The sequence below is a fragment of the Squalius cephalus genome (genome assembly GCF_949319135.1).
Source record: "Squalius cephalus genome assembly, chromosome: 1".
NCBI lineage: Eukaryota > Metazoa > Chordata > Actinopteri > Cypriniformes > Leuciscidae > Squalius > Squalius cephalus.
Genome location: NC_137122.1, coordinates 30240748 through 30262367, shown reverse-complemented (window position 1 = coordinate 30262367; position 21620 = coordinate 30240748). Strand labels below are relative to the sequence as shown.

Below are 21620 nucleotides of genomic sequence, written 5' to 3'. Positions count from 1 at the left end.
TATTTCAACTGAATTATTTCAGTGGGTTTTTAAAAACCTAGTGTTTGGATTGGCTTATATACAGCAGAATCAAAGTTTAAAATGCTATCACTCATTCTTCTATGTGTGATAACAGGTGAAGAGCATGTCCCATCATCTGTTCCTGTCCTCACGCCTGGACATGCCCCGCCGCCAGCGCTTCCCAGACCGCTTTGTGGATGACATTGCTGCTTTAGTATGTGCCATCAGCGCAGACATAGCCAGCAGATATCAAAAGGTAAAAGAGCAGCGGATCTCATTTTACTGCTGGAGGAACACAGACCTTATGTAGATAAGAGGAGGTTTGAGACTTTATGATGGTTTGTACTCTGTTTTATGACTGTTTACTTATGTTATGAATCAACAGGAAGCTTGCTTATCTCTGTCTGAGCCAATATTCGTGTGTGTTTCAGGATGTTGAGCTTGTGGAGAGGTTAAACAGCAGCTTGGCCTTTTTCCTCAATGACCTGCTGTCTCTCATGGACAGAGGCTTTATTTTCAACCTTATCCGCTCATATTATAAACAGGTACTTGCACAGACACACAAGCATGCATCCTTTGCGTAGTTTACAACGTAGCTTCACCATTATGGTCGATGCACCTGAATTAGCTTTTAAAGTGCCCCTATTATGTTATTTTGAAGGTTCCATTTTGTTTTGGAGGTCTTCTACAATAGATTTACATGCATCCAAAGTCAAAAACCACTTATATTTTTTCATAATACACATTACATCACCTCATTTAGAGTCTGAAAACGGTTCGTTCGAAGATTCAGTCGCTCTAAACCCCTCCGCGAGCCTACTCTGTTCTGATTGGTCAGATGGCCTTGTTGTCTACCGCTTACAGCACGTGTCAGAAACGAAGAGCTATTATCACATCTGAATTTTAGCTCAGGAGGCTTCCTCAGCACTTGAAACATAGTGAATTACGAACAGTAGTGACGGCATCACTTTTACTGTATCAATTCCAGTGCGAGTCCTCAATCTTTGGTAGTGCATGCAAAGTGAATTCGCAGTGCAGAAAACAGTGTCTTCTCGACATGTTGACAACATAAACCAAACTCTTCCAGGCCTCAGCTACAACTACAGTGTTTGAGGGCGGCGCAAAGTAGATGCTCTTCGTGGGCAGCCGATGAAGACCATACCATATGCTGGCATTATGCAAATTTGTTGCATTGTTACGTAAGTTTGTAACAGGAAGTGAGACTGGAATTGCTTACGACTCGTATTGGCTGTTCAGAATCAGTTCTTTTTTTAGGAGAAAATAACAATAACACCTTTACATACTGCATGAAAGGTAATATTCGAAAAAGCATAGTAGGGGCACTTTAAAATGCTGACTACCTCAAAGTCTGAATGTATGCTTAGATATGATACTCTTCCCTATCATTATGCCATGATCGCTATATTATGTACGCACAAATATTTTTTTAATAAAACTCAGTTTATCAAGTTTATCACCTGCTTTCTGTGGCACAATGTTAGTTTGATTAGACAAATATTGCTGAATTTTATGAACAATACTCCTCTATAAAAAGCCTTATTTACATAAAAAGCTGTATTTGCACTGAAAAGAATGACTTAAAAGAATGAGATCAAAATTGAAGTTTTTTGGCTATTAGTATGAATATGTTAGTCTTACTGTTATCTTTAAGCTAGTGTGCTCCAAAACAATGGCAAAATTCGCATTTAGAAGATATAAGCATTCAAAACTTACAGACTCTCTCTTCTGCCAACTGGATCAATGATTTTGATGACATCACTCTGCACTTCAAGGGATAGTTCACTTTGAAATTAAATTTTGGTATGTTTTAGCTTACCTCAAGGGCATCCAAGATGTAGGTCTTTTTTTCCGCAGTAGTTTCAATTTTGATATTTTTAGGTCAAACCGTTCTTGTCTGTCAGTCATTTAATGCAGGTCTATGGTCACGGTCTCAAAGAGCATGCACAGAGTCCAAATTAAAACAATTCCCCATCGTCCAAATTAAACAATTCCCCATCGTAAGTACACATTGATGGCCTAAGACACGAAACGAGCGGTTTGTGTGAGAAAACGAACAGTATTTATATCGTTTTTACCTCTTATACACAGCCACGTCCAAGTGATCTGAAGGCGCGGGCGCATCCTGGTGTGTGACGAGTACGCAGACTGGTGCATAGATATATACACTAGAAGTCGCCTCGTTCCAATGAACTGCCGTAGCCAAGGCGGCATCTAGTGTATATATATCTATGCACCAGTCTGCGCACACGACACACAGCAGGATGCGCCCGCGCCTTCAGATCACTTGGACGTGGCTGTGTATAAGAGGTAAAAACGATATAAATACTGTTTGTTTTCTCACACAAACCGCTCGTTTCGTGTCTTAGGCCATCAATGTGTACTTACGATGGGGAATTGTTTCATTTGGACGATGGGGAATTGTTTTAATTTGGACTATAGTGACCATAGACCTGCATTATATGACTGACAGACAAGAACGGTTTGACCTAAAAATATCAAAACTGAAACTACTGCGGAAAAAAAGACACCTACATCTTGGATGCCCTTGAGGTAAGCTAAAACATACCAAAATTTAATTTCAAAGTGAACTATCCCTTTCAGCTTCTCATCAGAATTTCTGCCCAATCAAATTCTCTCTAGAATCTAAAGCGTCCCGCCCCCAAATAGATGCTGAAGCTGCGGCTAAAATCAAGCACTTGTTCACACATTTACTATTTTCTACATGGTGAATGGCACATAGTGCACTATACAGGGGATGGGCAACGATTCAAACAGTGTACATGCTTTCCATTGGGGTGAGTGAAGTTATGTAATAAAACCGCTATATTTTAAAGCGAAATGGAGAAGAATCAGTTAGAGATTATAAGAAAACTGCGGCTTTACCGAGCTCGACGGCCCTGGTTGAGCTGTGATATAAATTAAATGCTATTGGCTATTTTAAAAAAGGGGAGGAGCTGTTCAAATGTCCCACCCTGTCTTCCTGTTTCAGTGGAATTACAGCAAAACATTGAATAATACTGCGCTTTTCAAGGCACTTCAGTGGGCCTTTAATTTAAATCCTTATACTAGCACACATAATACCTGGTTAAAATAGATTGCTGGTGGTTTAGTGAACAAGACATAAAACACTACATGAGAATGTGTCACAGCTGTTCATGATTTTGCCCTAGAACATTTCAGAGAACAGTTTGGTGCATTTGTGTCTGCAGATTAATAATAAGCTCCACACAGCGCAGAACCCCAGCTCTCTGACAGCGCTGAGGATGGACTTCATTCGGATCGTCTGCAGTCATGAGCACTACGTCACCCTGAACCTGCCCTGTGCCACCCTCAGTCCCCCCGCGTCCCCCTCACCCTCCACATCCTCCACTACCTCTCAGGTACACACACACTCTAACACAGTTGGAAAAAAAAAAACAACAGCAATTGCTGTTATCGTAAATGTGCGGCTTTTTCCGCGTACGGTGCAGATTCTATTTAGACCCATTTATATGCAGTCTTTCATGTCATGACCACAAACTCCTGTAAAACCTGGTAACATTCACACAATACATGGAAGTGTATCAGACAGGGAAATTACATAACTAATCTGTAAAGCAGTGTTTTTTTTCCTCCTCCTTCATAGTAATACTCTACCATTCAAAAGGGGTCAGTAAGATTTTTAAAAAAGTGTTTATAGAAGTCTCTTAAGCTCACCAAGGCTTTATTTATTCAAAAATAGGCTTCATTTGATCAAAAATACAGTGAAATTTGGAATTTATTTATTTATTCCTGTGATGGTAAGGCTGAATTTTCAGCATCATTAGTAATTCAGCACATGATCCTTCAGAAATCATTCTAATATGCTGATTTGATGCTCAAGAAACATTTATTATTATTATCAATGTTGAAAACTGTTGTGCTGCTTCAAATTGTGAAACTGTGATAATTTTGTTCATGAATCTTTGATGAATGGAACAGCATTTATTTAAAAAAGATTTTGTGTAACATTATAAATGACTGTACTGTCACGTTTGTTCAATTTAATATGCCCATGCTGAATAAAAAGGATAAAAAAAAAAATCTTACTGACCCCAAACTTTTGAACAGTAGTGTACATTTTAGTACTTTTAACAAAAATATGAGCTTCATGTTTCTGTTTTAACATTTGTGCCATGTTTACTTAAATTTTAAGTGCATTACTGTGTACTACCACAATTTAGATTTTTTAATAAACAAAAACTATGAAGGAGATGATCTGAAATAATTTGAAACAGATTATGCCACAAATGCAGTTTTTTTCCATGAACATTCCTTTAATTCCTTCATCTCAGAATGATTATAAGAAATGATACATGATAAAGTGTGAGGGATGTTATTAGACCCTGCAGGCAGATTTACTTCACTTTACAGTTTTGTAGGATGTGGCTGAAATTGAATCCACTCTCGAGAGCTGGGTGTTCATGTTCTCTTGCGTGGATTAGGGAGAGTGCTCTTTCTTCTACAAATCTGTATATAAGCTGACCACATTAACGTAATCCTCAGAATTCTAGTGTCAGTGCTGTAGAGTTTCCTAATTTGTTTGTAATTGTGTGGTAAAGTGTTTCTCACTGTGGAGAATAAATCCTCTCATGATGGATGTTATGTTGCTGTCTGCCACATTATATCAAGCTGGACACACTCAAAGGAGTTCCCTTAGGAAATAAAGTGCACTTCACTATAGTATGACATTTTCCGTGTCTTCTCTCGTAGAGCTCCGCGTTCTCCTGTCATGTTCAGGATCAGGGTGTGGTCAGCATGTTCGAACTGTCGGTGCCGTTCCGCCAGCAGCATTTTCTATCTGGCCTTCTGTTGGCTGAACTGTCACTCATCCTTGAGCCAGACGGAGAGGGGTGAGAAACGTTCCTACACAAGTATTTTACTAGGGATACACATTTAGACATTTTCATGACAATAGCTGATTACTTTCATCTCATGGTCAATGAAATTTGGCTACAATTTTTATTTATTTTTTATAATATGCACAAATGAACACAATTTTGTTGTAACAATGTCACAATAAAAAAAAATCAGGTTCACTCAAAGTTCACATTCCCATTACCAATTTCGATTCCTTAGCTAAAGGCTGGAATACACTACATGACTTTTGTCCCACTTTGCAGAATGGACGAGTCGACGCTAGTCCGAAATCGAATACTTCCCTATATTTATACTTATCAAATACTTATTGTATGCGAAAAACAGTATGCCAACAGAGTAGTATGTCCGAGTACATAGTGTTCGAAAAACAGTGGGCAAGATGTACCCGGATGACCTACTACTTCCACAGAGAATCTGAAGTGCGCACTCGATGGACACTTTACTATCCCATGAGGCCACGGGAGAGAATTTATGAATGTCATTCCCAGGGCTGCCAACTCTCACGCATTGAGCGTGAGACTCACGCAATTGACACTTTTCACAGGCTCTCACGCCACACATCCATTTTCTCACGCACAGAAAAATTGCGGAGCAAAGAGGTACTTTTAATATTAAACTAATTCTCAGCTCAATTTTATTACGAAATTCAGACAAAAATACGTTTGGCGCTTGTAAATGTGACGTGACAGATCGCTGAGCGCCTCAGTTCAAGTGCACGTGAACCGATCATCTGTTACTTTTTTATTTAAAGATGCAGTACAACTTACCGAAAGTATACATAATATCGACCAATTGGTGTTTTTCAACCACTGAAAGAGGTCAATATAACAGCAGGAGAACAATTATGTCACATAACGTTACATTTACCTCAGGAAAGCCATTTAATGACCATAGCATGTTAACTGAATAGAAAAAATAGCTAGAGAGGAGATTTTGCTGAGCACTATATTACATATTTATTATATTTTTACTTATGTCATTAAATAATTGTTATTATAACAAAAACTTCATTATATTTAATTTAATTTGTTATTTTTAACCTTTAATAATACCAGCAGACTGGGCCCTCTATGTTTACAGCATTAGGTGAGATTATTTCTTTAAATAAAATGTAAAATAAACATGTATCCAAATTAGTCACTATTGAATCAATATCGGAATCAAATCACAAGAATGGAATTGGAATCTTGAAATTTTTGTCAAGCAATAATAAAAACTGTATCCTACCAGTCATTGTACAATGTAAACATTGTAACATTGTAACAACACTAAACTTCATAAAATTCTATTTAGTTACCAAATGTTTTGACAATCACAATTACACTTATTGTGATGCAATATTTGTTTTTACATACCCCCCACCCCCACCCCCACCCCCACCCCCACCCCCCCCCCCAAAAAAAATCTCACTCCAAGCTAAACTCAAAAGTTGGCAGCCCTGCATTCCATCAACACAACTGACGCTTGCCACATTACAATAACAACAACATGGCGGATGCAGTTCGTCTGATCTTCATTCATACTACACACATTCATACTGTATAGAATGTCGCAAAGTTAAAATTCAAATGTAGTAGCTATTGGGACAGTATGCGATTTCAGACACAGCGATTGTTTTCATTTGTCACCCATCTCTTAGCATCAAGGCACCTGTTTTTGCAGTTTGTTGTATTCAGAATGATTTGAAAGTCTGGTTATTATGTGTGATCCTCAGTTGTTTAGTGCTGTTTAAGTGATTCCTAGTGTTTAAAAATCTGTTATTCTGTTTGTTTAAAAGCTTTGTAGTGTATTCCAGCCTTCACAGAAATATGCTGATGACTTTTAAGTCAATTATTCAAGTAAACAGTCAAGCATGCATGAAAAAAAGAAGCTATGAAACAAATAAATTTGATCCAATTATTAGCATGTTTTGCTATGTGAAAAATCCTCATAATTTATTCACCCTCAAGTTGTTCCAAACCTGAAAGAGTTTATTTCTTCTGTTGAACACAAAAGAAGATATTTTGAAAAATGTTGGGAACCAAACAGTTGATGGACCCCATTGACTTCCATAGAATGGAAAACAAAATAAAAAATGCTGTGGAAGTCAATGGATGCCGTCAACTCTCTGGTTACCAACATTCTTCAAAACATCTTCTTTTGTGTTCAACAGAAGAAATAAACTCATTCAGGTTTGGAACAACTTGAGGGTGAGTAAATTATGACAGAAGTTTAATTTTTTGGCTGAACTCTCCCTTAGACACTCTTATAAACAACAGGACTCTCTAACACTGTAATCACACAGCTCACACCTCTCTCTCTCGTTCTCAGTGTGTTCTTCCTCCACAAGAAAGCCATTAGTGCCCTGCACTCTCTGCTGTGCAGTCACGATGCGGACCCCCGCTACACAGACCCCCAGGTGCGCTCGCACATCGCCCAGCTCTACCTGCCACTCATCCCCATCGTCATGGAGACGCTGCCCCTTCTCCACGACTTCACCGGTTAGTGAGACCCTTTGGGCCGAGTGCCCACAATAGAGCAGTCGGCTTATCTCTTCTTCGGTTATTTATATGAACACTTTGTTTATGACTTGAATAGTTTTCCAAAGGTCAGAGCTCCGGAGAGTCATTAAAAACTGAACAAAAGTCCCATTTCAGCCAACATCTGTATCTCTCCACCTTTGTATGTCCCAGACACGTCCCCACAGCGGGTACGTCACGCCTCGGCGCTCGTCGACGATAACGACCCAGACAACGGCACCATCAGCCAGTCTGTTGCCATGGCGATAGCTGGCTCACCCCTCCCCCATTCCAAGGCCAACCCCTTCACTCTGCCGTCAGTGGTGAGTACCTGCTCGCTGAACACCATTAACAGGTCATGTTATGATTATGAATGAAGACTGTGAACATGCACTACTGTTCAGAATTTGTAATGTTTTTAATAGAAGTCTTTTAGAAGTGAAATATTTAGAAATTTAATTTATCCCTGTGATCAAAGCTGAATTTTCAGCATCATTACTCCAGTCTTCAGCGTCACATGATCCTTCAGAAATCATTCTAATATGACGATTTGGTGCTCAAGAAACATTTTTGATGTTGAAAACAGTTATGCTGCTTGATATCTTTGTGCAATTTTTATTTATGTTTTTACTTTTTGATTCTTTGATAATAGAAATAGAAATGTTTTGTAACATAATAATGTCACTTTTGACTAATTGAATGAGTCCTTGCTGAATAGAAGTATTAATGTCTTTTAAAAAATGTTACTGACCCTTAACATTTTGAACAGTAATGTATTTTTCAGAACTGTGGTTTAGCAGTTCACCTGGTTCTGGTCATATTCCCCAGTTTCACATCACTCTCCTCTTTTCTTTTTTTTATAAATCAAAAAATCCCAAAAATATGAAAATACCTTTTAGAAATAAGCTATATTTGTGCACATATGCACACAGTTTATTTTTTTGAGTCCACATCTTTTACCCATGCTGCTGCTCTAGTATAATAAATAGAAAAGACAAACAACAGAAATAGAATTACTTGTGATAGTTCATGATCTTCTGGAATTTTCCCTCAAGTTTAACTGAATGAGGTCATAGCTGCAGTGTCTTAATATCACCACTAGAGGAGCCCTTCACTAACACACACACACAGACACAGACACACACACACACACACACACACACTCCTGCTCATTCTGTCTGCTACAGTACCGCCCTCCTCCACAAGAGGGGGAATTATTATATACTCCTTCCCCTGAAGGTGTACAACACTGTTTCCTGTCCTTTAGTGAATATTAATGGCAAGCGTATGGCTGAGAAAATGAGCGTCATGTGTGTCTGAGTGTTTATTATACACATGGGTGTGTAAGGAGTGGACATCCTCTGTATATGCCTGTCCCAAACAGGCTGCCGGATGTGATGTCTAATCAAGCCCGGCTTTGTTGTGTTTTTCTGTGTGAGTGTATTGGTGTATTGTAAATGTGTTTGTGTTTGTTTCTCGGTCAGGCGGGCCGTCAGTGTAGCGCCCTCTCTGCGGAGTGCAGCAAGACGCTGCTGGTTTGTTTCCTGTGGGTGTTGAAGAATGCAGACGCAGGGCTGTTGGAGCGATGGGTGTCAGACCTGTCTGTGCCACAAATCAACCGCTTGCTTGATCTTCTTCACCTCTGTCTGTCCTGTTTCGAATACAAGGTACATCCACATTCCCCTCTCGTCTTTTTAAGTTAGTGGGTTAATATGGATTTGTAAATGTCAGTGAATGTGAATACATTTATAGTATTTAAAGGGTTAATACTAGTGGTGGGCCGTTATCGGCGTTAACGCGCTGCGTTAACGCGAGACTCTTATCGCGCGATAAAAAAAATATCGCCGTTAATCTATTCTCCAAATTGGGTTGGGAGCGTTGGGAGCTGGCTCAAGCTACACAAGCTATGATGACGCAATCTACCCGCGGCCGCGAGGAACACCCGGCTGCAACGCATCATATTCGTCGTCATCTTAAGTAAACACGGCTGAAAGTGAAAGCTGGTGTAAAAGATCCGTGTAACATCCATTATTTGGACTTGGTTTGTATTCAAGCCGTCCGATGTAGACTGTGTGGTGTAACAGGTCGGTAAGTTAACACACGACTAATCCGTTCTACCACCTCAAATTCAAAACGAAACATATCACCGAATACCAGCGCGCGTGTATTCCCAATATATCTTAGTGAGTGGTGTAGCACATAATCTCTTTTTATTAAAAGCGCCCGATTTTAAGAATCGTTGTTGTGTTTCTTTTTAACTGAAAAGACATCAGTTAGACAATATTCTAATTTTAAATTTGGGGTTTCATAAGCTCCAAGCCATAATAAACATTAGACCTACTTAAGTCTCTGCAGCTAGTGTGCTTAAATTTTATTTATCTGCAAAATTATGTTGTATACTTACAGTTTTGCACAATATATGTTCTCAAAACTACATACACCCTTTCAAAAAAAAAAAAAAAACATTTAGCAGTTGTTTAGGCGGGTCTGTGTAACCTGTTCTGAAATGGTTTTATTATAATATCGTTATCGCAAGAGGCTGCAATGTATATCACAATATGGATTTTAGGCCATATCGCCCATCCCTAATTGATAGCCTATAGTAGTTGATAATAACATAGGCCTACCTAATGTTGCCTACGGACGGTAACAGTACAGTAGTAACCTTTTACAGTCTATGAGTAGAACAGCTTTCTCAAGCAGTTTGTGATGCATTTTGGAAACAGGAGATGAGCCCCTGGTCTAATGCGCCACCTGGCTTGAGAAACCTGTTCTCAAAGACTTACTTTTATAGTCATTATTTGGGTAGCACACATACTCTGAATGCCTTCGGCAGAATTCAAATGAGCCATTTTAATCTAGATTAATCTAGATTAATTTCAAAATTAATCTAGATTAATCTAGATTAAAAAAATTAATCTATGCCCACCTCTAGTTAATACACATAAAAATAATCCATAATTTACTCACCCTCAAGCCATCCTAGGTGTATATGACTTTCTTCTTTCAGCGGAATACAATCGAAGTTATATTAAGAAATATCCTGGATCTTCCAAGCTTCAGAATGGGAGTGAATGGTAACTTAGATTCTGACGGCCAAAAAAAGTGCATCCGTTCATCATAAAAGTACTCCATACGGATCCAGGGGTGTAATAATGGCCTTCTGAAGCGAAGCGATGCGTTTTTGTAAGAAAAATATCCATATTTATAACTTTATGAACTATAATCACTGGCTTCCGGTAACAGCCGTACACAAGTATAGATTCGGCAGAAGGTTTCAAGGCAGCAATCCTAACTATCCTATCTCCTCTAGCAATCCTAGCTCTGTAGAATGCCTTTCCAAATAAGGTATTCAGCTTCAGGCACATCCCTAATCTCAATAATGACTATTTGGTGTTTATTAACATTGAGTCAAAGTGAGTCAAAGTAGGATTGATACTGTTTTTTTTTTTTTTCTTTAATACCAAATTTGAATAAGTCAGTCAAACATTGTGCTGTTTCTGGCTATGTAGCACATCCCCCAAATTTTTTTTTTTTTTTTTTAAATCTGAAAAATCTAAGAATTTTAAAATTTAAAATCTGGGGAGTATTTCTACTAATAATACCATATATATTTGAAAACATATTGTGCAAAATAAAAATTCCATTTTTTACTGAAATAAATGTTTTATATATTGGAGGGAATACATTAAAAATGCAAATGTGATGTTCCCACATGACAGGGCTGTGATCGTTATGTGAGTGGTACCTTTTTTTAATACATTTTTTTTAGGAATGCCATGTACTGGTTTACAAAGAGGCTGTTATTAAGGCTGGACCAGTTTAAAGCTATAATTGTCTGAACGTCCTGTTTAATTACAAGGGCTAAAAAAAAGGTAGAAAATGATCAGGAAAAACTATTTTTGGTGCAGAATCGTTGTAAACGGACCACAGAGGATAAACAAGTCACATGTTAGATAAACATATGACATGACCCCTTTAAAATTCACAAAAATAAGTTTCACCAGAATTTTGACTAGATTTTTTGTGTGTTGGATGTTAACATGTTTTGATCGCCCTGTTCACTGTGCCTCTTCTCAGGGGAAGAAAACCCTGGAGAGGATCAACAGTCTGACCTTTAAGAAGTCTCAGGACATGAAGGCCCGTCTGGAGGAGGCCATACTCGGCACCATCGGAGCAAGACAGGAGATGGTCCGCCGCTGCAGAGGTACGACAGATGCTCTGGTGGTATTTGTGCCCAAGTAAATGTTGAAGCATTACATTTGTCATTCATCACTGGTCCTGTGCGTTCCTCAGAGCGGAGTCCTTACGGAGGTCAGGAGAATGTCCGCTGGAGGAAAAACGTCACTCACTGGAGACAGAACGCAGACAGAGTCGATAAGTGTGTCTTTTTTCCCCCTTCTCTCACTTTTTGAATATCTTTCCATTGCTGATTAGCTTCATTGGACATCTGAATGCCGTTGCTGTAACTGTCAGTCGACTTAATGAAGCACATAATCACAGGGTACATGTGCAGTTGTGTGTGTGTGTGTCAGATGGGCACTATGAATAGCTTACAGTAAACACTGTCTCTGCGCAGAACCAAGGCAGAGATGGAGCAGGAGTCGGTAGTGGATGGAAACTTGGCAACAGAAGCTGCTCTCATAGCCCTGGACACACTGGAGATCATCGTCAAAGTAAAGGAGACATTGTTGCTCACATTTGAATGCAGTTGCAACAGATACCATGCGTTACAACTGTGTGGCATGGATTAAAGGTGTTTGTGTGTGTGTTTGCATCAGACGGTGGTGATGTCAGAGCTGAAGGAGAGTGTGTTGAGTGGTGTGCTGAGAGTCCTCCTTCACAGTATGGCAGGAAACCAGAGCGCCCTCTTCCTGCAGCACTGCTTCAGCACACAGAGAGCTTTGGTCTATAAGGTTCGTGTCTGGCTAACCCTAAACCCTGAGTTTTGAACATTGGTGCAAAACCCTTCCTGCATCAGGGGTATTAGACAGAATACTATAGCATTTGTGTATCAGCCATTTATCGGTTATAGCTCATTTGATGAATATAGTTATCAGCTTATTGGTATCAGCCAAAACTTTCAATGCAAAACTCAATGTAAAAAATTATTGTGATTTTAACGGTAAAAGTGAAAAACTGTTAATTGGTTAACAACGTTTCCGTACTATATCGGGTAAATGACTGTGATAGATCTAGCAGTAAATTTAATAATACTGTTAAATTTAGTTTTTGGAAGTGAAAAAGAACAAGTCATTGTATAATTTACAGTGAAAAACCCTTCACACTTCACATTTGATGTATTTTTGTTGAAATAACTGTTTCTTCATAGTTTTTTTTTTTTTTTTTTTAACATTAGGGTGTTATGTTGATGTTTTTAAATTAATGTTTATAGCATTTTTTTTTGTTACCATGTTGGTGTTTGTGTGAACAAAACTGAGCTTCTGTATAGTATTAGCTTTCTTGTGGAAAAGCTGCTAGTGATGAGCTTTGATTCATCATGTGACTCATCACCACTATGATTAGTGGTTATCAGTGCAGTACAATAGAACAAAACAGATATTGGTACTTCAATACGTTGCTAAATTAACATTATATCAGATAATGAAATTAGTTTTTTTTTACTGTAAATTGAAGTCTGTAAAGCCTAAAATGTCGCTACCGTAATTTTTACGGTAAATTTCCGGCAACCACAGCTGCCGGTTTTTTACCGTAAATTTGTGTGTCTTTTGAAAATCATTGTTGTGAAATAAAACTTAAGACTTTAAGACTTTTCTAAGTTGTTCAGGTCAGCTCTGTGTACATATGACCTGTTAAGGAAATTGTAGAAGAAGCTAAGCTTTGCACGTGTTTCTGTAGTTCCCAGAGATGTTGTTTGAGGAGGACACTGAGCTCTGTGCAGATCTGTGTTTGCGGTTACTGCGCCACTGCAGCAGCAGCGTGAACTCCGTCCGCAGCCACGCCAGCGCCTCCCTCTACCTGCTCATGAGACAGAACTTTGAGATCGGCAACGTAAGGCACAATGTCACAATAAACTCTGATGCTTGATTCAGTTTCCCTATAAAGACATGATAAACCAAATCAAATCCTGTGTCTTTCCTTCCGATCTGTAGAATTTTGCCCGTGTGAAGATGCAGGTCACCATGTCTCTGTCTTCGCTCGTGGGAACCTCTCAGACCTTCAATGAAGAGCATTTGCGGCGCTCTTTAAAAACTATTCTCACGTATGCTGAGGATGACCTGGAGCTCAGAGATTCAACCTTCCCTGAGCAGGTATCAAACACTTGAATCTGGGTGGCCAGCTAAAAGGTTGTAGGTTTGAATCCCACAGGGGACCCAACCTCCACCACTAATGTGCCCTTTAACCCTAAAAACCCTATAGACCTTAGTCAGGGCAGTGGTATATTTCATTTTTGACAGGGAACTCTGAGGGATAGAATTAGAGTACATTGGATCGTGTTACAGTAAGGGATCGTACTCTTGTTTAACAACATACCAATTGTTCAGCTGATGAAACCCGTCATTCCGAAAAAACTTTCAGTTGATAGTTGAAAACTTGATGAAGTTGTGAGTTATGAAGATGATGTGATCCAGGACCTTTATTCAGTGCGTGCCATTGTAAACACTGTGCGTCTGTCCCTCACAGTCTCGCTTTCATCTGTGTTAAATTCAATACAGCATCTAACCTGAATAAGGCCTATACTGTATCATATTTAATACATGAACTTCTAAGGCCTCTAAATTATAAACACAAATTAAACTTTGCTGGAAAACTTGTTGCATGTAATCTACTATATGCCTTTTGTCAGTCCCCTTCAGGTCCTGATACACATGTATTAATTCTGTGAAATCTTTAATGCATTTTTTTAATTGATGATCTTTAATGATGTCTGACATAAAGACATGAAGTCTTTAATGTTGTTATTAATATTTCAACATGAACATTGACTGGACTAAAGCAAATTTGGTTTACTTGGTTATTCATATCCATACGCTTTGCTCCCCACAATTAAAAACTAGAGAGATTTGATCATAAAATGAAGCATTAAATGTCATCTTACTGAGACATATTATTGGAACTTTGTGAGATATAGAGTGACAATTGATATTTGTATGCACTATCATGTTATCATTGAATTACATTACAAGCTATTAGAATTTCATCTGACTTTTTTGGCCATATAAATATCAATAACCCGATGTATCAAATATGCCAAAACATAGAACATATAAGTACATGTGTGTGTGTGTGTGTATATGTATGTGTATATATATGTATGTGTGTGTGTGTGTGTATATATATATATATATATATATATATGTATATGTATATGTATGTGTATATATATATATATATATATATATATATATATATATATATATATATATATATATATATATATATATATATATATATATATATATATATATATATATATATATATATATATATATAATATTTATTTATTTATGTTTAATAAACTATTACATTAAAAAATTGATTTGTCTGATAATGTCAGGCTTTAAGGATATATTTTTCTACACTTTATATCTGCTATAAAAATGATGCTTTCTAGGAGAGTCACTAATATGATGCTAATGTTCTTCTGTCGCCTCTGTAGGTTCAGGATCTCGTCTTCAACCTCCACATGATTCTCACTGACACTGTGAAAATGAAGGAGCACCAGCAGGACCCAGAGATGCTCTTAGACCTCATGTACAGGTCAGTGCTCTCTCTTCATGAAACCCAAAGGACGTCTAATGTGGCTCCTGTGCTGTATGTGAAGGTGGCTCTTCTCTTTGTGTAGGATTGCTAAGGGCTATCAGAACTCTCCAGATCTGAGACTCACCTGGCTGCAGAACATGGCAGGGAAGCACTCGGAGAGAGGCAACCACGCGGAGGCAGCACACTGCCTGGTGCATAGCGCCGCCCTGGTGGCCGAGTACCTCAACATGCTTGAAGATTGCCGCTACCTCCCTATCGGCTGTGTGACCTTCCAGGTAAATGCTTGGTGTGTGTGTGTGTTTAGGCTTGATAAAAAAATTAAAAAAAAAGCTTACATTTTTTAAATTCTCTAAAATGTTTCATCTTGGCCAGTGCTGTTATTGTTAACTAAAACTGTTAAAATTATAGGTGAAACTCGAAAAATTATAAATTAATAATGTTTTACTAAAAATGTTTTAAATATATTGAGAGGAATAAATTGAACAAAAATCGATCAGAATAGATTTTTAGTCTCTTTGACACTCTAATTGCATTTCACAGAGTATTTCGTCCAACGTGCTGGAGGAGTCTGCGGTGTCTGATGATATCCTGTCCCCAGAAGAGGAGGGCATCTGTTCAGGGAAGTACTTCAGTGAGTCAGGGCTCGTGGGACTTCTGGAGCAAGCAGCTGCCTCGTTCAACATGGTGAGAGCTCACGTCACAGTCGCGGAACCTGAGAGCATCCAAGGGAATTAAAGGGATTTAGGCTTGTTTTTAAGTCAGCGACACACATTTTTGTGGGATTATTGGCGCAGTGAAGGCTGACTGTAGTTTCTGTCTCTCCTCCAGGCTGCCATGTACGAGGCCATAAATGAGGTTTATAAGATCCTCTGTCCCATTCACGAGGCCAACAGAGACTTTAAGAAGCTCGCCTCCGTCCACGGCAAACTGCAGGACGCCTTCAACAAAGTATACAATCAGGTTTGTTGACACAGGAAGTCATGTCTGCAACAAGGTCCAAACAATCTTACACGGCTTCTGGAGTCAGTATGTTGAATGGCTATTTCAGTAGTATTCATTGTACATTCTTAAATAGGCAGCTGTTATTTCTTGTAATTAAATATATCCTTTTATAGTTAATTTGTCTGCTGCTTCATTCGGTATTAGAGCCACAGTAGTAAATGATAATAAATTAATTGGTATTATTTATTAGTAATACAATTGCAATGCACTTTTTTTTAGATTATGTGAACAAGTTTCGCAGTAATTGCTGAGCTAGTTGCATTAGGTGAAATTGGCAGTTGGACAGAAATCATTGTGCTGATGTATTATTTAAAATGTAATTTTAATTAAATTTATCGATTTATCTACATGATATCCTGATCTTGCTCAGATGGTGGGACAATTCTGTACTCCAGATTTTACATATGGGATCATACATTTTCATTTGAATATTCATTTAATCATTCCAGCAAACTTCACTTTTGACAAAATTCTCCTTTCTGATATTGAACGTAGTTATTATATTGAGGGGGGGGGGGTGTAATACAGGAGTAACCATGGTAACCACTGCATTCAGCTTTTCCATAAGCACTACCTACTGTCACAGTTAATTTGCATGAATCAGCATCTGCTGTTTTTGTTCAGACTAATTATATAAAACATGCATAATCATTTATTAGGCTGAAATGTGAGGTTTATCATTTTATACATCTTAATTTATACAATTATTTATCATCTGAGCTGTAAACTAGTAGTTTTTATGGTCATTTTAAAGTTTAGAATGTTATGCAGGTATGTTTATATTTTAATTGTAATAATTAATAGTAATTTATCGGACCAAACTAACAATAGTAATTGACAGCTTTAAAAGTTATATAACGTAAATGTGTGCTCTGGATGGAACCGGTCTTTGTGCCGAGATCTGGACCACAAACTCTGATTGCGGACCTCCGGTGCAAAGCTCTCTGTTATTGTAATGTGTGTGTGGTTTAGAGGTGTGATTGATGTCTTCTCTGTCTTGTCGGTGATGATGTGTCTCCTGCTGTGTCCGCACGCAGAGTTCAGGATGGGAGGTAAGGCTGTTCGATCACACTGTGCTCCTGTATTTATCAGTACCATATGTTGCAGTTTATGTTAGAAAATAATTATCTCCTCCACAGAAACTAACTGTCTCTGCTCTTTATCTCTTTTTATTTCTCCATCCGTCTCCCCCTGTGCGGTCTGGATGTTTTCCTGGTGAGTGAACATGAACTTTGTTACCCAACATAAAATTCAAGCCGTTCCATCTCACTCTAAGGTTCACCATCTCTGACACACTTATGTAAGGCCATTTCACAAGAATGGCAGCAGTCAGTGCCTCGGGCACATGTGTACGCATTCAGATCCAGACTCCATGCCATCAGTGTTGTGTCCTCGGGCATGAAGCAGACTAAAGTGATGTTATTTAGGCTTTTATGTGAGACACAATGCGCTTCTCTCTCTTTACATGTCTCTCCATTGTTCCTGTCCTCAATGTTCAGGTCACAGAGGATGTTTGGCACCTACTTTCGTGTGGGCTTCTATGGATGCCGCTTTGGAGATCTGGATGAGCAGGAGTTTGTCTATAAAGAGCCTTCTATCACCAAACTGGCCGAGATCTCACATAGACTGGAGGTTCGTTTCTGGTCTAGAGAAAGGATGATGGCTGTTGTTACTTTGTTGATAATAATACCAATATTTTACTATTACTTTTTATAATTTTATTATTACTAATAACTAAATATTAATGTTTATTAATATTATTAGTAATTTAAATAAGGGAACGTGTTTAATGACGGTTATTTTCGACAGTTGCAGCTTGTTAGTTCTAACATTCTGCCTGCGTAAAATCAGACAGAGATAAAGTAGTGCGTAAGATTACATTCATTTCAGTGAATGAATTGTAGCATTTATTTGAATTAATTATCGAGAGAGATGCTTACCTGGGTCTTTTCAGAGTCTGTCTCTATTAACAATGAAGCTGTGAGTTTACTTGCTTCAAAAACAGCGCTGTTACCCCCTCTTTGCTGAGAAATATAATGTCACTACATTAGCAAAGCTATTTTATTAATAAAAGTCGCAGGGCAGCATTGATACGTTTATGTGCTCCTGAATGTATCTGTGCGTGCTCAACACAATTTCTGTCTGTCTGTGTGTCTGACTGTCTGTCTGACTGTCTGTCTGTCTGTGTGTCTGACTGTCTGTCTGACTGTCTGTCTGTCTGTGTGTCTGACTCTGTCTGACTGTCTGTCTGACTGTCTGTCTGTGTGTCTGACTCTGTCTGACTGTCTGTCTGTCTGACTGTCTGTCTGTCTGTGTGTCTGACTGTCTGTGTGTCTGTCTGTCTGTGTGTCTGTCTGACTGTCTGTCTGACTGTCTGTGTGTCTGACTGTCTGTCTGTGTGTCTGACTGTCTGTCTGTGTGTCTGACTGTCTGTCTGTCTGTCTGTCTGACTGTCTGTGTGTCTGTCTGTCTGTGTGTCTGTCTGTCTGTGTGTGTGTCTGACTGTCTGTCTGTGTGTCTGTCTGTCTGTGTGTCTGTCTGTCTGTCTGACTGTCTGTCTGTGTGTCTGACTGTCTGTCTGACTGTCTGTCTGTGTGTCTGTCTGTCTGTGTGTCTGTCTGACTGTCTGTCTGACTGTCTGTCTGACTGTCTGTCTGTATGTCTGTCTGTGTGTCTGTCTGTGTGTCTGACTGTCTGTCGCTACACGTGCATTAAACGGTTTTATTGCACACATTCCAGCCAATCAGAATCGAGTATTCAGACAGACCATGGTATAATGATTTGTTGATTTATAATTATAATACAATATTTAATAATTAATTCTAATATAAATATAAACAGTTATTTTTCTCAACATGAAAATGTTTAGCTGTTTTATTTTTATTTTATTTTTTATTTATTTATTTGACATTGTTTATAAAAATGTTAATTTTTTTTTTTTTATGTTTAAAAGTGTCCTACATTTTGAAAGAAGAGAGAAAGAAACACACTGTTTACAATTTATATTAATTTATGAGAAATAGTTTGTAGTCGAGGGGGGCAAATCGTGGTCAAATCAATATCAGGACCGTGGTCCACCAGTTTGTTTTTTGCATCTCAAATGATGCTTTTAATACAATTATTTGTAAGGAATATGCATATTTCTTTATAGGAATTCTACTCTGAACGATTTGGTGACGACGTGGTGTCGATCATCAAGGACTCCAGCCCTGTTGACAAGACCAAACTGGACCCCAATAAGGTTAGAAACTAACGCTACATATATATGTATATGTATATATGACGTCTTTTTGACCACTATAACTGCAGTTTTGAACATATGGTCTCCATATTGAAGAGTGCTGTGTATGTTTATGTGACCCAGGCATACCTTCAGATCACATACGTGGAGCCTTTCTTTGACACTTACGAGCTGAAGGAGCGCATCACATACTTTGACAAGAACTATAACCTGCGTACGTTCATGTACTGTACGCCGTTCACGCTGGACGGTCGGGCCCACGGCGACCTGCATGAGCAGTACAAACGCAAGACCATCCTCACCACCTCCCACGCCTTCCCCTACATCAAGACCCGCATCAACGTCATCCACAAAGAGGAGGTGTGGGACGCTCCTGTTTTGGAGATTTGTACATTGCTACAAGAAACGGGCTTTTCTAACTACATTTCGTCCTCGCTACAGATCATTCTGATGCCGATGGAGGTGGCGATTGAGGATATGCAGAAGAAAACGCAGGAACTGGCCTTCGCCACCCATCAGGACCCTGCAGACCCAAAGATGCTCCAGATGGTGCTTCAGGGAAGTGTTGGCACCACTGTTAATCAGGTAACCTTAGGATTAAATGTTTTGTTTTCTGTTTTTCCAGTATGTCGGCGTGTTTGTGGATGTGAACCTGTACATGTTGTCTGTCACACAGGGTCCGCTGGAGGTGGCTCAGGTCTTCCTGTCTGAAATTCCCGAGGACCCCAAACTCTTCCGCCATCACAATAAACTGCGCCTCTGCTTCAAAGACTTCACTAAAAGGTGGAGTGACTTTCCTTTGAGTTGGAAACGTTTAGATAGTGATTAAAAACCCTGCCAATGCAACCACATCAACCTTCATATGTGATTTTTAACAAATCAATTTAATTACTTTTAGCGTTTAAAATTATTCACCAGAATGAAAGTACAATGTTTAAATAAATCAGTTTACGACCAGCTGGTGACACAGGGGTTTTTTTGTCTCTTCAAGCATTACTCAACTTATTTTTGATCCTATAAACTTCTTTTTCCTGCTAAAGATGCATATTAAGGAGAAGTATTTTGAGATTTGTCTAAAAGCATTTGAAAATGATACTAAAGCGAATCGCTTTTCAGTGTATCAAGTCCAATTGAATCTATCTGAATTTAGAAAATTTGCTTTTGAATTAAGTAAAAAAGCAGTGAATTGTAATTGTTTTGGCCTTGGTTTGGATGTTTATGGTCCTAGACATGACAACAGTCTATTTCCATATAAAGCTGACAATTACTTGAACCACACATCAGCATGGTATCTGAACGAATGAAATTAATGCTAAAATAAAATGTTCTACATTTTAGTTCATACAAATGGACAGCTTGGTTTTTTAGCCTACTAACTTGCAGTATTCTTGACTCAGGTGTGAGGATGCTCTGAGGAAGAACAAGTCTCTGATCGGTTCAGATCAGAAGGAATACCATCGAGAGATGGAGCGGAACTACACTAAACTGAGAGAAGCTCTGTTTCCCCTTATCAACCGGAAAATTCCTCAACTCTATAGACCGCTGCCTCTGCCGACCACACCAACACAGAGGTAACGCCACACACTCCTCACTCACCCGAACACCAGCCCCTTACGCATGTACACTTATTTGTTACGTTTTGCGGTTTTATCTGAAATTGATGATAGCACAATAATAGAACAGGTCATCGCAGCCTGGTTACTTGTCAACTAAACCCATCAGACTAATTAAAAATCTGTGCACCCTGACTCATGCTAGTTGTATAGCAGCCAATTACTTAAAAAAAAAAAAATTGTTTGCATTATGAGACAGTCTGTGAACATGCTGTTTAAGGCTAAGACCGTGTAATAATATAAAAATGAATTGCGTTCAATAAATAAATGTTTATAAAATGTTTAATAAATTACATCTATCATAAATATTAATGTTTGTAGTTAAATATAATTCTATATTAAATAATTAGTTAAATAATAAATAACAAAAATAATAATATTAAAGTCAGCATGAAACGGAAGTTGCACTAGTCTTTTCTTTCCTATTGTGTGAATCGGCTTCTGGAATGGCGGGACTTGATTTTGTCCATCGGGAATTGAGCGTTGCTTACTAAATGGCGGCAGATCTGGAAGGCAGTTTGCAGTCAGTTGTGGAGGATATTTAGTCCCAGACACGTGTCATGATGAAAACTGACGTCGTTTTGAGAGGGAGGGGAGTGTACGTGAATTAAAAAAATATAT

General features: G+C 38.6%; 1 protein-coding gene across 2 annotated transcripts in view; it reads left to right on the top strand.

The window, feature by feature from the left end:
* Positions 1–21620, top strand: part of dock6 (dedicator of cytokinesis 6) — a 53474-nt gene that overhangs the window by 29474 nt on the left and 2380 nt on the right. For both annotated transcript variants that reach the window (XM_079883185.1, XM_079883186.1), the window contains 24 exons: positions 116–256; positions 432–545; positions 3231–3401; positions 4753–4892; positions 7231–7400; positions 7593–7741; positions 8903–9085; positions 11499–11625; positions 11715–11799; positions 11998–12094; positions 12200–12334; positions 13278–13430; positions 13532–13690; positions 15040–15140; positions 15226–15418; positions 15684–15827; positions 15972–16103; positions 17183–17197; positions 17652–17777; positions 19297–19386; positions 19510–19746; positions 19828–19971; positions 20063–20169; positions 20784–20957. In XM_079883185.1, the coding sequence (XP_079739311.1) occupies positions 116–256; positions 432–545; positions 3231–3401; positions 4753–4892; positions 7231–7400; positions 7593–7741; positions 8903–9085; positions 11499–11625; positions 11715–11799; positions 11998–12094; positions 12200–12334; positions 13278–13430; positions 13532–13690; positions 15040–15140; positions 15226–15418; positions 15684–15827; positions 15972–16103; positions 17183–17197; positions 17652–17777; positions 19297–19386; positions 19510–19746; positions 19828–19971; positions 20063–20169; positions 20784–20957 (3287 nt within the window). The remainder of the gene's footprint in view (positions 1–115; positions 257–431; positions 546–3230; positions 3402–4752; positions 4893–7230; positions 7401–7592; positions 7742–8902; positions 9086–11498; positions 11626–11714; positions 11800–11997; positions 12095–12199; positions 12335–13277; positions 13431–13531; positions 13691–15039; positions 15141–15225; positions 15419–15683; positions 15828–15971; positions 16104–17182; positions 17198–17651; positions 17778–19296; positions 19387–19509; positions 19747–19827; positions 19972–20062; positions 20170–20783; positions 20958–21620) is intronic.